We start from the raw sequence: 19,381 nt of genomic DNA on the forward strand, positions 1-19,381 counted from the left end.
CTTCTGAGATTTCTTATCCATTCCTCCTCCTGTCCATTTATTGTAGTGGTTTAGCTGCACTGCCTGGTCTGTTATTGAGCCACAAGCTGTTTGTTCCACCCCCTCCTGTGTTTTCTTCTGAAATCTAAGTTAACAGCCATGTGTATATTATTAAACAGGCTGTTGGACAGCAGCCAGAGAAGCCTGGGTGCCAAGATTTAGTGGAGCCTGAACATTGTGTTCCGAGACAACAGTTGTTCAACAAAGTCAGGTAAATTGGACAACTTTCCTTGCGAGCGCAGAGTGAGGGGCAGTATAGGACTCCCCACTGCCTGTACCTGTGCCCCTGCTTAACTTGGGAGGTGAATAGAAAAGTGTATTTCTATTAGCATTTGGCACAAGTCCAGCCATTCCTCTCCTGGGAACTCCAGACACGTGTTCTCATGCCTAGCAAAGTGCCCCATGAATGGGTTTCTGTCCTGAGACTGAAAGGAACAAGTTTGGGGTTTGTCCCTTTTTTTTTTGGAGTGGGGGGTGCATTTAAAACATCTGCAGAGTTTCTAGACCTTAATTGTGGCCTTAACAGCATGAAGAAAAAGGAACAGAAGCAAGGACATCATTTTATATTTGCACTGTGATACTCTTGTTATTTTCCATCCAGTTTGTAACATGTTTGATTTACAGTTTTTATTCTGTAAGATTAAAAACCCTCTTTCTGTTCTCTCTACTTTGGGGTAATTCTTTTTTAAAAAATGAAAAGGAAGAGGCCTCTTTCTGCTGCTTTCAACTTTTCCGTCCTTCAAATCTATTATTTTCTCATATTTATAATAGACAGATAGAAGAACTTCGGAATGTTAAAAAAAAAAAAGAAAGCAGATCAGAGCAAGGTTACATCTGTCTTGCATTTTGTTCTCTTAACTAGCAAATGCAGAAATAGGACATATGGACAATTGCATCCTTTTGTTTTCATTCTTCTGGAAATACTGTCTCTTGAATTATATAGCGTTCATGACCAGCAGCCTAGTCTCCTAAAAAGTATAGGTAGTCTCGATTTACGACCACAATTGAGCCCAAAATTTCTGTTGCTAAGTGAGACGTTTGTTAAATGAATTTTGCCCCATTTTATAAGCGGTGGTTCATGTTGAGCTTGTCATTCGAAAGGTCGGCAGTTCAGCTGTTCGAATCCCTAGTGCTGCGTAATGGGGTGAGCTCCCGTTACTTGTCCCAGCTTCTGCTAGTAGTTCGAAAGCACGTAAAAAATGCAAGTAGAAAAATAGGGACCAACTTTGGTGGGAAGGTAACAGCGTTCTGTGCACCTTTGGCATTTAGTCATGCCGGCCACATGACCACAGAGACGTCTTCGGACAGTGCTGGCTCTTCGGCTTTGAAATGGAGATGAGCACCGCCCCCTAGAGTTGGGAACGATTAGCATATATGTGTGAGGGGAACCTTTACCTTTACCTTTTATGACTTTTCTTGCCATAGTTGTTAAGTGAACCACTGCAGTTGGTAAGTTAGTAACACGCTTGCTAAGTGAATCTGGCTTCTCCTTTGACTTTGCTTATCAGAAAGTTGCAAAAGTTGATCACATGACCCTGGGACACGGCAACCGTCATAAATATGATTCAGTTGCCAAGCGTTTGCATTTTGATCATGTGACCGTGGGAATCCTGCATTGGTTGTAAGTATGAAAAAGGGTCATAACTCACTTTTTTTCACGGTCATGGGTAACTTCGAGTGGTCACTAAATGAACTGTTGTAAGTCGAGGACTACCTGTATTGAAATTGGTGGCCACCACAATATCTTGGAATCATACAGTGTGGAATCCCTATTGATCTATTAGCCTTATTGTGTAATTCTACTTTCCCCACATCATTTTATACAAATTTATCAAATCTTGTACTTATTGAATCTTTTTCAATGGTTCAAACTTTGTTTTCATAGGAAGTTGCACCATCTTCTTGAAAAATCAATATTTTTTCAGCAGCTTCAGAACACTGAAATCCTAGTATTTTCAAGCCTACTCTTGAACTTTCCAGCTTGGCACCATTTCTCATTATTATTATTATTATTATTATTATTATTATTATTATTGATTAAATTTTTATACCGCCCTTCTCCCGAATGACTCAGGGCGGTGAACAGCCAAGATTAAAATACATACAATATGAAAATTAAAATAATTTGAAACATGTAGCATCTTTACCCGTAGTCTTGTTCTGCCTTATAATTCTGTACCTTCTATAACCCCAGCTTTCTTCAGCAGGGGTAACCTAATGTGTGGCAACCATTCCCCATTGTGTGAATTTAATCATGCTCAATACAGGTAGTCCTCGATTTACGACAGTTCATCTAGTGACCATTCAAAGTTACAATGGCACTGAAAAAAGTGACCTATGACCCTTTTTCACACTTATGACCATTGAAACATCCCCATGGACACGTGATTTATGTTTGGATTCTTGACAACTGGTTCATATTTATGCAGTGTCCCATGTGGTCATGTGATCACCTTTCGTGACCTTTTGGCAAACAAAGTCAAGGGGAAAGCCAGATTCACTTAACAACGGTATTACTAATTTAACAATTATTGTGATTCACTTACCATAAACATGGCAAGAAAAGTCGTAAAATGGGGCAAAACACAATACATTTCTCACTTAGCAAGATAAATGTTGGGCCCAACTGTGGTCGTAAATCGAGTACTACCTAGAGTAGGGGAGGAAATGGAATCTTTGTCCATCTGAGGATGTTATCCTGAAGGAAAGAATCTCAGTTTTATCTCTTTGTTTATTTAGGGCCTTCCTGAATGGACTGTGCCCATGGTCCTTCACATGCTCCGTTAAATAGGGGGAGAGAGAGGGATGGTGTCCAGGGACTAAGATGCATCTTCAGAGTGCAGTCCTGGATTACTGAAGAAGCTTAGAAAGGCAGCATCTCATGTTCCTTCTGTTGCTCTTTTGTACTTCATCCATCTTTCTCCAGTTTCTCCAGGAAAGATGCAGGACCATTGTGGTTTGAAGTATCTTACAAACCAAGGAAGGGAAGAGATTTCCCCCTCCCCTCTTTTGGTAACTTGTCAAGAGGCATTTTCTCCCCTCCCCATCCGCATCCTCTGCTAAATGTTCAGAAGAGCGTCGTCTCTAACGTCAGTGGCTATTCACATTCCAGGATTTGGCCTAGGTCTTGAGAAAGGCTGGGAACAGGAAATAAACTTCTGGGTCATTATTTGGCTCAGAGAGAATGTGTCCCTCCACTGAGCTTTGGGAAGAATATTTCTGGAATGTGTCATTGGTATTCAATTATGAAGACAACTCTGAAATACCTAACCTCAGCTATTTGGGGCTCCAAGAGTCTATTCTTAGTTATGTATCTCACTGTTACTAACCTTAGTTTTGTTCCTACTATTTTTAATAGAAGAACCCCTACTGTATATTACAAGTTGAAAAAAAGAACAACAAATAATTAATCCTGTTCTGAATGAAGGATGTCTTCCTTTTCCTCCTGCCACTATAAAAAATATATCCCCATTGACCTAAGTAATGGAACTGGATTGGTTAAGAAACACTTTAATTATTTGTATTATACCTTTGTTGGTCAGGATGGTTATAAAGCATGTCCCCACCAATGTTTTGGTCAAATGACCAAATCATTACAAATTAGGCATCTTTGTAATGCCTAATCTCAAGATCTGTTAGGGTATCAAAAAACATACAATAAAAGAAAGAACCCGTTTGTATGGATTTCCTCAGATACAATGCAGCATAGATAGTTGATGATACTTGCATGAAGGTCCATGAAATTTATGGAAATGAGATGGCCTTCGTCACATCAATGCAACTCTATAAACTTCTTCATATTGACATTTCTTTGGAAATACAAGAAACTGTGAATTTCTTTTTTGTGTGTGTGTTTTTTTTTCTTCATTTTCTCTCACATAATCATCTTAATTCTAGCAAAATAGGGACAGCATGGAATGGGCACATATAGCTATTGGTCTTTGTGCTCAAGTGTGGAGCAGATATGTCTTGCAATTTCTCCAGCCGAGAAATCTGACATTCTAACAGCCTTTATGAATTATGTAAGTGAAGCACATGTGCATATTTAACATAATTCTGTTTGTTTTGTTCATGAAGAAAGGCAGCTCCGGATAGCAAACCGAAACCCTGGCCCTTAGTGATTGGAAACATGGCTTGGCCTCTTCCATTGGCTGAAAGAGTCTGTTCAACTTTCCTGTCGAATTTCTCTCTGCTGAGATATCATCAGATGCTGCTAACTGATTCCAGAAGGAACCATACATTTTGGCTGGCTTTGTGGGAATGATATTCCGAGGGATCACCTTTTCCTTCCAGATTCTGAAGTTTGGTTGCTATTAATGCAGTTGCATTCTTTCAGTAGGAGGATTTTGCTTTCTCCCAGAATTTCTCTCTCCCTATATTTTTGGGAAGCCATAAAGATTTTATATATTTTTCTCAAGGAAGTGGAGTTCACAGAGCCTGGAAAGCAGCTTCTGGAATCTCAAAAATGTTGTCACGCTTGGAGAAATGGAGTGTTCTCCGATCCCTGGACACCCACTTCTCTTTTGCTCACTTCATTAGTGACAAGTCAAATGGAAGTAACTGTTAACCCAGTTCAGAATATCATGTAGAATCTCTGGCTCCAGAGACTGAAATCCAATCTGCATAAAACTGAGCAGCGTTTATGTAGGAAAGAAGAATATCCATGTAAGCAGTTACTGTTATCCTAGGCTGAATTTTGTAAGTGTTTATGATAGATTATGTAAATTGTTTTTATCCAAATGGTTGCCAGCCCTGATTGCTGTTTACCATAGTTTGATGTAATCTATTTGCTTCTATATAATGAGAATCCAATTTATAGCAGTTAGTAGGCAGATATCCTTTTCCCTAGCTAGCTGCCTAACTGTGGGCTGCTCTTCTTAGAGAGAATTGCCTAGTGTGTTCTTTGTAGTTTCTTGGCAGTATATATGTTTCTTCCAGGCATCTTCATTTTATGCCTTTGAATGTATTTACAAACGTAGCAGCCCAGCTAGCTCTGTAAGGTGGGAAACTGGAGGTCTTAAACCTTCTCTCTCAGAAGCTCTTTAGATCAACTCACTCTGACCCCAGAGTGGTGTCTGTGCCACCAACACCTCAGTGTCAGAGAGTCTGGTATCATTTTCTCTAAGCTTGGTCTTTAAGAGGAATGGGGCTTCCACAACCTCGACTGCCATTCTGGTGAATATACCCTCTCCTCATTTAGCAACTGCAATTTGTTCCTTAGCCTTGATAGTACAGTGGTCTACGCACCCTGTTATTAACACAGCTGCCTGCAATTTACTGCTGGTTCGAATCTCTCCAAGGCTCAAGGTTGACTCAGCCTTCCATCCTTTCTAAGGTAGGTGAAATGAGGACCCAGTTTGTGGGGGCAATAAGCTGACTTTGTATAAATATACAAAAGTATGAAGGCTATTGCTTAACGCATTGTAAGCCGCCCTGAGTCTCCGGAGAAGGGCGGCATATAAATCAAATTTAAAAAAAAAATTGTAAGCAAAATGGTTGCTAAACAACATGTTCATGAAGTGAACCGCGTGACTGAAAGCAAGTGGCCGAGAGAGGGACGGCAAAGATCATTGGTTGCTGCTACCTCAATTCATATCAAGTTCTCTCATGCAGCAACCTGAACCCTACTCCCTCTCAGGTGTAACTTGTGGCCCGGTGTAGAGATTTAGGCATAAGTGCATGCATTAGTCAGAAAATGATTTAATTGTTTTATTATCATTGTATTCGTGAACTGTTACTAAATGAGGTAGCTGTGAAACGAGGAGCGGCTGTAAAAATCAAAAAGGGAATAAAATGTATTTTATTCTTTATTATACTTTCTTCCTCCTTCTGGAGATAAATCAACCTCACAAGAGATAATCACATGTTATCAACCTCATAAAAGATAAACACATGTTATTTTAAAAGAAAATCCTCAAAACCTAGGACATATGAAGCCTGATTTACAACATATCTGCAGTGCTCCAGGCAAACCACAAGATAGGACTAGTTTGCTAGTGAACCAGCTGCATATCCTGGATGGTCCTTAAGAGCAACCCTCTGTGTTTCTTTGTCCATGGACCTTCCCTGGCTTCTCAGGGTTATTTCAGCCATTTATTAGAGCTAATGAGGAGATGGTGCATTCTTTTTTCCCCTCAGCTGAGGTGCAGGAACTTCTTTTTCCATATCCTCAGAGTTCTGCTTTATTTTTATTTTTTTGTGGGGGGTGGGGGGGAAAGGATAACTTATTTTTCTGTTTAAGATATGAGAGTTTGAGAGAATCTCCTGAAGGCGTATGCTAAAGCCTGGGCCTGAAAGAAGAGGCGTATTCAAACTCAGACATTCTCTGGCATTTAGACTGGCAGTGTTGTGAATGTAGGCTGGCTGTTCACAACATAATTATTGTTTGTGCTGCTCTTTAACCTGTTTTGGGTTACGGCTTTCGTTTTCGGTTATGAATCATTCAGTGAATGTTTCATTGATAGAAATGTTTATTGACAGAAATAAATAAATAGCTACAGATTTGTGTATCAAAATCATGTTCAGGAAAGATCCGAGCGAACCGATTGTATGTAGTGAAACCTGAAAGTCTTTCAGCAATACACACACACACACAAAAGAAATACGTAACAGCTCCTTTGCAAAACCAAGCTGTTTCTATTTACAAGAGACCACCCATACATATAAAATGTAAAAGCTGGATGGGCTGAGGTGTTTTGGGGATGCCAGCTACATTCTATAAATAAATAAATAAATTCTTAGATCAGGCACTAGAAGATTCCTTCAAATTTGTGAAAGTAATCATTGAACAAATGGGCCTTTGTTCTTGGTACCTTTGTGACAGGGGTGGGGAACCGTGTCCCTTTTATGACTTGTGGACTTCAACTCCCAGAATTCCTGAACCAGCCATGCTGGCTGAGGAATTCTGGGAGTTGAAGTCCATGCTGGCTGAGGAATTCTGGGAGTTGAAGTCCACGCTGGCTGAGGAATTCTGGGAGTTGAAGTCCACGCTGGCTGAGGAATTCTGGGAATTGAAGTCCACAAGTCATAAAAGAGCCACGGTTCCCCACCCCTGCTTTATGAAGTTGTTTTTGGTATTCTTGGTATTGTTGTCATTTTTATGAGCATGAGTAAGAATGCTTTAAAATGTGCTGCTTTGTTCGCAGCTGCTCTTCCATATCAGTTGGTAATACCCATGTAGAACTTTTACACGTCGTTGGGGTCAACACTTAGTCAGCTCTGTCATTCCTCTGCTTCATTTCATCATCTGCATTGCTGGAAATCTCTTGCTGGCTGGCAGAGTGAGTCAGAGGGATATGCCGTCTGAGTCAGCACTGTCTGCCTATGCGCGTTGTGCTCCATACAGGCACTTCGACTTGGTGATTTCCAGGAGGCTATTGCCAGACAGATAAGTGGTATATAGCATCTTAAAGGCCTCCTCCCTCTCTTGTACACTTTGGTCCAGGGGGAAAGAAGAGAGCTTCAAATAGGCAGGGTCGGAAAAATAATAATCTTGCCTTGGATCGGACCCCTGATGTTTCCTGTCCTCACGAGGCTTTCCAATTGTAGCGGTAGATAGGAAGAGACCTTAAATGGCATGGAAGGAAACAGGAGACATAAAATAAAGAACTGATCATTGTGTATATATACTTCAGTGAAAAGGAGAGGGAAAGATTGACCATTGCTGAAAACTGGTGGTGGTGGTGCTATCACAACTTTTTCTGGTGCTTAATGACACAATATTATGTTGATAGATAGATAGATAGATAGATAGATAGATAGATAGATAGATAGATAGATAGATATACATATACATATACATATACATATACATATACATATACATATACATATACATATACATATACATATACATATCTATCTATCTATCTATCTATCTCTATCTATCTATCTATCTATCTTTATCTTTCTCTATCTATCTATCTATCTATCTCTATCTATATCTTTCTCTATCTATCTATCTATCTATCTATCTATCTATCTATCTATCCATCCATCCATCCATCCATCCATCCATCCATCCATCCATCCATCTATCTATCTGTCTGTCTGTCTATCTATCTATCTATCTATCTATCTGATAGCTAGATGATCTACTGTATCTATCATCTATCTATCTACACACACGTACATACATATACCTATACAGATAGATAGCTATCATCTATCTATCTATCTATCTATCTATCTATCTATCTATCTATCTATCTATCTATCTATCTCTATCTATCTATCTATCTATCTATCTATCTATCTATCTATCTATCTATCTATCTATCTATCTATCTTTATCTATCTCTATCTATCTATCTATCTATCTATCTATCTATCTATCTATCGATAGCTAGATGATAGCTAGATGATCTACTGTATCTATCATCTATCTATCTACACACACGTACATACATATACCTATACAGATAGATAGCTATCATCTATCTATCTATCTATCTATCTATCTATCTATCTATCTATCTATCTATCTATCTATCTTTATCTATCTATCTCTATCTATCTATCTATCTTTATCTATCTCTATCTATCTATCTATCTATCTATCTATCTATCTATCTATCTATCTATCTATCAGATAGCTAGATGATAGCTAGATGATCTACTGTATCTATCATCTATCTATCTACACACACGTACATACATATACCTATACAGATAGATAGCTATAATCTATCTATCTATCTATCTATCTATCTATCTATCTATCTATCTATCTATCTATCTATCTATCTATCTATCTGTGTGTGTACATATACATACACATTATATATATGTGTGTGTGCACGTATGTATACGTGTATGTATGTATGTATGTATCAGTGGTGGGTTTCAAAATTTATTACTACTGGTTCTGTGGGTGTGGCTTGGTGGGTGTGGCTTGGTGGGTGTGGCAGGGGAAGGATACTGTAGAATCTCCATTCCCACCCCACCCCACCCCATTTTGTCCCGATCAGTTGGGACTTGGGAGGCAGAGAATAGATGGGGGTGGGGCCAGTCAGAATTGTTACTACCGGTTCTCTGAACTACTCAAAATGTCCACTATTGGTTCTCCAGAACTGGTCAGAACCTTCTGAAACCCACCTCTGGTATGTGTGTGTGTGTGTGTGTGTGTGTGTGTGTGTGTGTGTGTGTGTGTGTGTGTGTGTATGTATATGTATATACTATATGTATGTATGTATGTATGTATGTATGTATGTATGTATGTATGTAAAGGTCAATTGATCGATATAGATATCTCTATATCTATATCTCTATATCTCTATATCTATCTATCTATCTATCTATCTATCTATCTATCTATCTATCTATCTATCTATCTATTTATCTATCATCTATCTATGTCAAAAAGTAAAGAACTTATTGGATACTTCAAAAACTAATATATTTATTATGATTTATAAGATTCTGCTTCATCCAGTATTTGGAGTATTGTACTGAGAGATGAAAACTGTGTACATTTCCCCATCTTGGCTGAGGCAGCTGATAGAAAAATTAGAGTTCACTGAGAATGAGAAGCAAGTATTGACAATAATCATTCAATAAAGATACTGGCCATTTGCAAAACAGTTGTTGCCTGTGGAACAGATGTTGTAGACTCTATACAGAAATAGAAGTTTACATATCAACTGTGAAAGGGTTTATATTTGAAAATGTCTTGCACTGTTAACATTTTAATTTAATTTTTAATTTAAACATTGGTAACTATGGGATATTTTAGGGAAAGGGAGAATGAAAGGAGGGTCACAGGAGAAAAAAACCAATAGCACGATCCTGCTTGAGTAGGGGGTTGGACTAGAAGACGTCCAAGGTCCCTTCTAACTCTTTTATTCTGTTATAAATTGAAGATTAAACTGACAGATAATGGACCCCATATGAGAATATTAGAATAAAGACAAGAGGGCCTTGTACTGATAAATGAGACATGTCTACAGAAAAGTAAAAAATGCAGAAAAGAGGATGTGAATAGATGTATAACAGACTGAAAATAAAATAGAAAAATTGCATTGGTAGTAAGGAGTGATTACAAATGAAACTGTTTCAGTTTGATCAGAAAGAACCCAGTGACCCATGAGAATAGTTTATACTGTGATATTTAATAAAATGTAATTCTAAGCAAACCAGATTTTATGTCAGAGATATTCTGCAGAAAAAGTACAAACACAGAGCCAATAAACATTTGGAGAAAGTCAAGGCTGAGTGAGGAAAAATGATGCCATAATTGAGCAAAATAACCAAGCATGAAAATGCAGAGGTGAGCAATGAAGTTGCACCATCCAGAAAGGAAGTAACTATCACAAAAGATTAAAAAGCCATGAAGTCAGAAAAATCTCGGGGTCAAGAGTTGAAAAGAACAATATATGAGACATTTGTATAGAAAAGAAAAAGATGCAGAAATGGGGATGGAAATCGATGTGCAAAGGGATGTAATAGATGTAAAAAGAGAAATGGATATGAAAAAGGGATATAATACATATGATTTAGGAAAAAGAAAAACAATGTGTTTACCAAAGGAACCATGGTATCTAGGATGTGATAATTGTGTGATGGTTTTAAACTTCTTTTTTTGAGGGGGTATGAGGAGAGGGAATGTACTTCAACAATTTAATGGCCAATTTGTATACAATTTATTCTCAGTCCAGTGTTAGGTCTCAAAAGCTTCCCAGATAACAATGCAAGACATCACCTCTCTCATCTCAGAAGATTCTCTCCATTTGGCTGTCAACTTGGAATGAATACAAGCGATTTTGTCCATAAAATACCTGTCCCAACAATCACAAATTTCACAGACTAGGTCTTCTGGCCCATCCTTGCCCAAAATGGTTTAGGACATTTTAAACAGCATAGCTGGCCAGGAGATGTTTTACCTTCATCTAATGCCGTGATGGCGAATCTATGGCACATGTGCCCAAAGTGGCACGTGGAGCCATGTCGCCTGGCAAGCTAGCTGTCGCCCCAGCCCAGCTCCACCGTGCATGTGTGTGCACCTCCCGCTGGCCAGCTGGTCTTCGGGTTTCTGCTGAGCATGTGCGAGAGGGCGGGGCACATGCGTGGGGGGTTCTTGCATTGTATTTTGGGGGTTCATGTGCACATGGCCCCCACATCCCATTTTGGGCCTGGAAGGCTTCCTGCACCAACCTGGGAGCCAAAACGGGGTGCAGGGGAACTGTGTGAGCCCCCCGCACCCATTTTGGGCCTGGAAAGCCTCCTGCACCAACCTGGAAGCCAAAACAGAGACCTGGGGTGCATGCTGGGGGGGCTGGGGTGCATGCATGTGTGTGTGTGTGCTCACATTGCATTTTGGAGGTCCGGGCACACGTGTGTATTCGCGTGCATGCTTTGGGCACTTGGCACCAAAAAGGTTAACCATCACTGATCTAATGTGAGATCATCACATTGAAGGCTGCAGACAAAGAATAACGGTTATGTCTTCAGACGCAAATCCAAGGGTTTGCACATGTATCACTAGTTCAAATTCAAATTCAACTCTTGGAAGATCTTTCATCTCAACCATGGCTCAGAATAAAAGTGAAATGGAGTGATGGCCTTTGGAAAAACAGGCAAACCAAACACAACACAAAGATTGTAGAAAAATAAGTTACAGTAGTACTTTGGTACTCAACTGCTTTGAAACTCATTAAGTTTGGTACTCAACGAATTTTGACATGAAAAATTTGCTCCAGTACTCATCGTTTGTTTGGTACTTGAAGCAGGAGCTAGAACTTGTTGGTGTCAGTTGCTTTCCTTATGGGAAAAATTTAGTACTCAACATTTTTGGTACTCATTGCGCCTTCCAGGACCAATTATCGATATGTTCCAAGGTATCACTGCATAAGATAGTGAGATTTGTGAATATTAATATAATCATTAAAGCCAGGAAAAAAAATCACTATATGAGGTATTCAATTTTCTTCATCTTTGGCTTCCTCCATTCATACTATCCTGGTATGTTAACTGTCCTTTTCTAAATGATTCTACCATGATCAAACATTTTGCATGGGAATGCCATTTTCAAGGCTTTACAATGGAGCTGCAGTCTACTGTAGCCTCTCATGAGGAAGCTCAGGGACAGCAGAAATTCTTTCCTGACTAAGTAACTTTTTAAAAATCTAAAGAAATCTCCCTTCTTCGAAACAGTTGGTTGCTCAAGCTTTTATAGGCAGTCATCTCTGAGTGCCCCTAATGTTTAAGCCACAAGTGGATCCAGATGTGCAGAAAGTCTGTCCTAGGGATGAGAAGAGGGGGAGGCACCCGGAAAGCTTGACTCATCAAGGCTGGATCTGTTTTGTGAAGGAGGCTTTTAGCCAGGGAGGGGTATGCAATGCATGCATTTTGTGTGGAAGGGGTGACACAATGCATGCTGAGTGATTTCCCTTCAGTTGATGGAATTAAAAACTAGGCAAATGAATAAGCAAATAAATGAAGGAAGGGCCATTTTTATTTATTTTTATTTTATTGAAGTACACTTAAAGCAGGGGTGGGGAGCTACGACCTCTTTATGACTTGTGGACTTCAACTCCCAGAATTCTTGAGCCAACATGGCTGGCTCAGGAATTGAAGTCCACAAATCATAAAGGGGCCATAGCTCCCCCTCTCTGACTTAAAGGGGTTTTGCTGCCCAGGTACACGAGCAAATTTACAGAAGCTACATGGATTCTTCCTGATACTCATTATAATACCAATAGAAGAGAATATTTGTAGCTTAGGGTTGAAGTGTAGAATCCTTGGTGCTCTCTTAGCTGGGTTATTTGCTTGCAGACATTTCATTGCTCAACTATATAGCATGATAACAACCAACCTGGAGAACACCAAGGACCTCATTCATTGTACTATATGCTAGCATCTGTCCCAGCTAAGAGGACATGTTCCAAAGGGGTTCCTTCAAATTACAGTGGCATAGGTATCTGGTAGAAACTCAGTTTCTAAGTGACATTGCTTGCATGGTGATATCATTGCATACTGTAAATTATGTGACTTATGTAACACAATGGAATCTGATACTGATTTTTTTTCTGGAAGATTTCAAGGTGACATCTTAAAACAAGCAAACGGTATTATTCCTTGTCAAACATTTTTAATTGCAGCCATGGCTGCCTGTGGGATCAGCAGTTAAAGGTCCTTTTTCATAAAAGAGTATAAAGGATAAATCTGTGCTGGGGATATATTTGCAGGCAATGAAAAAAATTATATTAAAAATATAAGCTTTGGTGTGTAACAAGAAGTTTGCCCTTGAACACTGTCCTTTTCTATTCCCCCTCTCTCAGACTTCCCTAAACTTTAAGCATCTAATCTTTATTGGATTAATAATAATTAATAACTCGGACATTCTTAATTTTACCAGGTGGTCAAGGAATACCAAATATCTAATCTTGTGAATTATAGCTTAAGGAGGAGGACATTGTGACTTTCTCAATTTTTATGTGTGCAATCTGACAAGAATTGCCAGATGTGTGTGTGTTTCCATAATGATCTGGAGTAGTTATGAAAAAATATGTTGATAAGTTAAACTTGGGGTCTTTTATGACCAATATGTCCATATTATATATATTAAAAGTGAATTATTTGTTTTTATTAGATCAGAACGTGCAATGTGTAGACACAATCGGTTGTTATTCAAAAATTAGAGGAGATTTCTATGGTGGTCAGTATATACAAAAAAGAGAAGATAGAAAACCCTTGCATAATAGGTAGGTAGGTAGTTGAGCAGGTAATATAAGGGGAAAAAGTGTTCAGGCTAAATCCGTTGGCAGGAAAATTAACACCTTCAATATATGAGCTTCGCATGTGTAATCAAAAGTAAATCAGTCCATTTTGGCTCCTCACAACTCATTTCCAGCTTTGTGGGAACACCTGCCCAGTGCAGACCCATTTGAGTTTGGTGATTTTTCTGGAAGGGAGCGTGGGCGGTTACTGGCCAAGGGTCTCACAGTCCTGTCAGGGCTGGTAGAACCTCTCTTCCACCACCGTGACACGTCTGCCATGCCAGGCTTTCCAGCCGTACGTCTGGAGCGCCTGATAAGGCTCAGACAGGCAGCCAGTTCGTGCAGAACTTTTGCAATGTTTTATTTCACTCCCCCTTCAAGCTATTCTGGTTACCTTCTCCTTTGACTCCCACCCTGATTCTTCCTACAGGCTGGTTTATGGATGCCATGCCCTTTAAAGCTGAAGGAGGAAAAAAAAAAAAGAGAGAGAGAGAGAGAGAGAGAGAGAGAGAGAGAGAGAGAGAGAGAGAGAGAGAGAGAGAGAGAGACCCGCACAGCCAGTGGTGTTGTTTTTGGGCGTGTGTGATGTTGTACTTGGACAGCGATGCATGGAAGGGGGTGGGTGGGAAGAGGCTGTGCTAATAAGGTGGAGATTGGAAAGGAAAATCCCTTTTGAGACTGTTCTGAAAGCTTTTTCCTTTCTGCTTAATCACTGCACACTGCTCTCCCAAGCTCACCACCCCTGAAAGCCTCAGGCAAACAGCTCTGCTGCCCTTTCACCAATGTCTGAATCCAAGTCCCTGGCTTTTCTCCATTTTCAATCGAATGCTGTGTAACGTCTTTTACCTCTGCCAGCTTTGACTAACACCATCTGCTCGGGTTAACTTTTGCACAAGCGATGGCTAGCTTTTGCTCATCACTAAGGAGGGAGAAGCTTAACTAAGGTGAGACCCACCGTTTCCTGTCCCCTTGGAGGTAGTCACCATCTTGGAGGTGACAATATTTAAATAAAACAGCCCAGAAGGATGGATTTTGGAAGTGTAATGAACCAGGTATTGTTCTTCTGTCAATTCTTTTTCCTGATTGTCTAAAAAAATTGGGGAGTAAATAAATAAAGGGTTTGGGGAGTTGCTTTTGGAAAGAAGATATGTACTTGTCTGAGATCTTTGGTTCCTGGCCTTAAAAAAAACTGAATACCTAGGATGGCTGGAATTGGGGGTAAATACTTTATGAATGGTGAGAGGTTCTGAAGGTAATGGAACATTCTAAGGAAATAGTAAACTTTCTGAGAAAGTTTGGATTGTGGAAGCCAGTTTAAATGTCTTGGATTGTGGAGGCGAGTTTAAATTGGCATTGATGTTTGTATGTTGGGGAAGAGTTAGCTACTACTAAGCTGAATTTTGCCTGTTGAATGGTTGGGAAAATAGTCATGCCCCACGGGAGTAACTGTTTAGTCGAAAGATTATGTTCTGTTCCTCTGTTTCTGTTCCCTAAATCTATTTTCAGTGTTGTATATTTGTGTAACTTTCTGCTGGAACAGCATATCTCTTCCTTGGCATTTAGAAACGATGATCTATCTTTCTGTACACTCAACTGATAGCATCACCGTTATTCGGAATAAAGGAATGCCAGGATTGGGTAATTTCAGTTTTAATGATAGCTGCAATAAGAAGGTGAAGAAGAGAAATTAGGAGTTGAGTACCTTCACTTAAGCTCTACACCTCTACGTGTATTTATTTTTTTTTTTAATTTGGTGAAGACAAAAAATGGTAACAGATTACTTGCAAGGATATATTAGGCAGCAAGCAATAAGAAGAGAGTATCAGAGGTAGAATTCAATGCAATTTTTCTTACTAGGAATTCTTATTTTTCTCCAGAGTGCTTAAAAATGAGACCAAACTTACAGAGCAAAGTTGAAATTTTGATTTACCATACAACATGGAAACATGAATACACATTACTTATTAAGATTGTTTATATTGCAATAAAAACAGAGTTGCAAAAATTCTTGGGATTGTTCATTCCCCCCCCCCCAAGATAGGTGTGCTAAAGTAGCATGCCTAATTAGGAAACGTTGGTGGCAGAATCAGTGGGACACAGATAATTGATAGGGGGTGATGTTTGTTTGTTTTTTGTAGCAGTTGTAACAAGTTGCAGTTATCTGTCACGTTTTGAAATATATTTATTTATTTATTTTATTTATTTATTAGATTTCTATACCGCCCTACTCCCGAAGGACTCAGGGCGGTGCACAGCCAAACAATAAAAACACATACAATACAAAATTTAAAAAATAGAATAAAATCAAATTAAATAATTTTGGCCCCGACAAATTTAAAACCCCAAACTTTTAAAACCAATTTAAAATTGAATATATAAATACTAAAAAATATTTAAAATTTTAAAAATCTTTTATAAAAGAGGTGGAAAATTAGGCCAGGCCGGCCTGGTGAAATAGTAAGGTCTTTAAGGCGCGGCGGAAGGTGCGCAGATCCGGGATCCTCCGTATCTCTGGGGGGAGCTCGTTCCAGATAGTAGGTGCCCCCACAGAGAAGGCTCTCCCCCTGGGGGCCGCCAGTCGGCATTGTTTGGCTGACGGCACCCGGAGGAGCCCCTCTCTATGGGAGCGTACCGGCCGGTGGGAGGCTATTGGTGGTAGTAGGCGGTCCCGCAAGTACCCGGGTCCTAAGCCATGGAGCGCTTTAAAGGTGGTAACCAAAACCTTGAAGCGCACCCGGAAGACCACCGGGAGCCAGTGCAGCTCGCGCAGGAGAGGTGTTACATGGGAACGCCATGTCGCTCCCATTACCCCCCGCGCGGCCGCACTCTGCGCCAGTTGGAGCAGAGAAAAATTGGAAATATAGATCTGTAAAATGCACAGAGCCTGTGAATTATTCACATTCATATCAGCTATGTTTTGAAATAACAGGTTGTATAACTTTTCAGATTTTATTACACTTTTTTCATGAATCAGGTTACAGACAGCTGCTACTCAATATATATTTGTAACCAACTTGTAAAACACTCCCAGCCTGTTTGCTAAACCAGAGCAATAAACTCATTTTGATTACAACCCTGATTTATGTAGATACAGAGTAAGTTTTCCCACTCTTCAGATTGGGATGTTCCTGGGTAGAATTACTCTTTTCAATTTTGACTGCCATCAAGGGCGGTTGATATCAGACGTTCAAGGATTCTGAAGTCACTTGGAGCATGAAACAGAAGAGTTTTCAATTCCACAGCACGGCAGAAAACTTTCTCGAGTTTAGTTGCTCTGATTCTCTCTTTCTCTCTCTCTCTCCCCCCCAACTCCCCTCATATGCCACTCCTTAAGAGTCAGAAGAATGCAATAAAACATCTGGCTTGGTTTTGCACTTTAGGGTAAAACTTCAGCACAGATGTATTTAGGTTTCAACTGTTCTTTGAAAAAGGAAACAGTTCTTGCAAGCCTGGAAAAGGGATGCATTAGTTTTCAGGGGGGAAGAAAACAAAACAAAACAGAGGCTAGTTAGAAGCAGTTAATGATTGGCTGGAGATTGTAGAAATCAACAGGCTGGAGGCAAAATAATGCCCAGAATAATATGCTAAAAAGAAAAAAAAATGTTTAATGACTGAACATTTTATGCAGGAATTCTGGCCACATTGCAGAACAAATGAGTTTTCAGAGAAGAATCCTGCACTTTCAGTCTCAAGGTAGATACTTTTGTTCAGATGAAATACCCTGCGCAGAGTATCCCTAACACAGGCTGGGATTTGGAGAGGTTAGCTTTTGTAAGTTCACCATGAACCTTAAGTCCAGGTGTAGGCAACCTAATGCCCTTCAGAACTTAAATATTTCAGCATCATAATCAGTGGTGAAATTCAACTTTTTTTTACTACTGGTTCTGTGGGCATGGCTTGGTGGGTGTGGTGAGGCTTGGTGGGCATGGCAAGGGAAGGATACTGCAAAATCTCCATTCCACCCCACTCCTAGGGGAAGGATATTGCAAAATCTCCATTCCCACCTGACTCTGGGGCCAGCCAGAGGTGGTATTTACCGGTTCTCCGAACTACTCAAAATTTCCGCTACCGGTTCTCCAGAACCTGTCAGAACCTGCTGGATTTCACCCCGATCATAATCAATAATACAGGGAGTTCTCGACTTACAACCATTCATTTAGTGACCAGTCAAAAGTTACAATGGCACTGAAAAAATTATCGATGGCCGTTTTTCACACTTATGACCATGGCAGCATCCGGATAGTCACATGATCAAAATTCAGATGCTTGGCAACTGGCATGTATTTATGATGGTTGCAGTGTCCTAGGGTCATGAGATCACCTTCTGCGACCTACTGACAAGCAAAGTTAACGGGGAAACCAGGTTCACTTGACAACTTTACTACTAATTTAATAACTGCAATGACTCAGTTAAGTGTGGCAACAACGGTCATAAAATGGGGCAAAACTCAATTAACAATGGACATTTTGGGCTTAAATTGCGGTCATAGGTTGAGGACTACTGTGTTTCCCCGAAAATAAGACCGTGTCTTACATTTTTTGAACCCCGAAATAAGTGATTGGCCTTATTTTTGGGGGAGGTCTTATTATTTTGGGGCGTGTGGAGCAAGACAGGGCTCCTCTTGTCATCTTACCTGATTTCTACCTCTGTCTCCCTAACCCTAAGCAGAGGAAATGGCGCTTAAATATTTTCAGGGAGGGCTTATTTTTTTGGGGGGGCTTATTTTGGGGGAGGGCTTATTTTAGCGCATGTGCTCAAAAACTTGATTGGGCTTACTATCCAGGGAGGTCTTATTCTTGGGGAAACAGGGTACCTGTAGTAGATTTTGGGAGTCATCATGCAAAAACATCTGAACAAGTTTATCTGATCCTGGCCTAGAAACTTTAATCCTAATTACTGCAAATTTTAGAGAGAATATAGTTTCACGGAAATCACAACAAAAATTATGCCAGCTAAAGGTTTCTTCAAAGTGACTTGCACATTGATGGATGGAGTTTAAGTTACATTTAAACCAAATTGCAAGTAAGGACTTGCACTTGTCTGGAGTGCTTCTATAGTTTTCTTCAACAGGTAGTCCTCAAATTATGTCCACAATTGAGCCCCAAATTTATGTTGCCAAGTGAGAAATTTGTTCAGTGAGTTTTGCCCCGTTTTATAACTTTCCTTGCCAGATTTGTGAAGGAAATCACTGCGGTTGTTAAATTAGTAACCCGGTTGTTAAGTGAATCTGGCTTCCCCATTGACTTTGCTTGTCAGAAGGTTGCAAAAGGGTCTCCCATGAGCCCAGGACACTGCAATTGTCATAAATATAAGTCAGTTGCCAAGCATCCAAATGAAAACCACATGATTATGGGGATGCTGCAACGGGCATAAGTGTGAAAAATGGTCATGTCACTTTTTTCAGTGCCGTTGTAACTTTGTAACCGATCTGTTGTAAGTTGAGGACTATCTGTATTTGATTGGGAAAATTGAGTTCAATGATATTAGGGTCCTGGCCCTGATTTCATTCTAAGTCTCGTATATCTGATCAAATAATGGCTGTGCTCAAACCTTATAAGGTTCTGTAACTAGTAGAGACGTATTCTTGAGTTTTTAAGGTTGTAGTACGTGGCAAAGAACAGCTTAA

The 19,381-nt window shown here is 39.8% G+C and overlaps 1 protein-coding gene across 22 annotated transcripts in view; it reads left to right on the plus strand.

Moving 5' to 3' along the window:
• Positions 1 to 19,381, plus strand: part of TNS1 (tensin 1) — a 398,798-nt gene that overhangs the window by 200,835 nt on the left and 178,582 nt on the right. For 4 of the 22 annotated variants that reach the window (XM_087881685.1, XM_087881690.1, XM_087881692.1 and 1 more), the window contains exon 1: positions 14,316 to 14,806. The exons of 16 other annotated variants lie outside the window; for them this stretch is intronic. In XM_087881685.1, the coding sequence (XP_087737811.1) occupies positions 14,780 to 14,806 (27 nt within the window). In that variant the 5' untranslated portion in view covers positions 14,316 to 14,779. Of the gene's footprint in view, positions 1 to 14,315; positions 14,807 to 19,381 lie in introns of those variants that run through there. 2 more of the 22 variants (XM_087881687.1, XM_087881695.1) reach the window with 1 other exon arrangement.

The sequence above is a fragment of the Pantherophis guttatus genome, chromosome 1 (assembly GCF_059756535.1).
Source record: "Pantherophis guttatus breed Tessera chromosome 1, ASM5975653v1, whole genome shotgun sequence".
Taxonomy (NCBI): Eukaryota; Metazoa; Chordata; class Lepidosauria; order Squamata; family Colubridae; genus Pantherophis; species Pantherophis guttatus.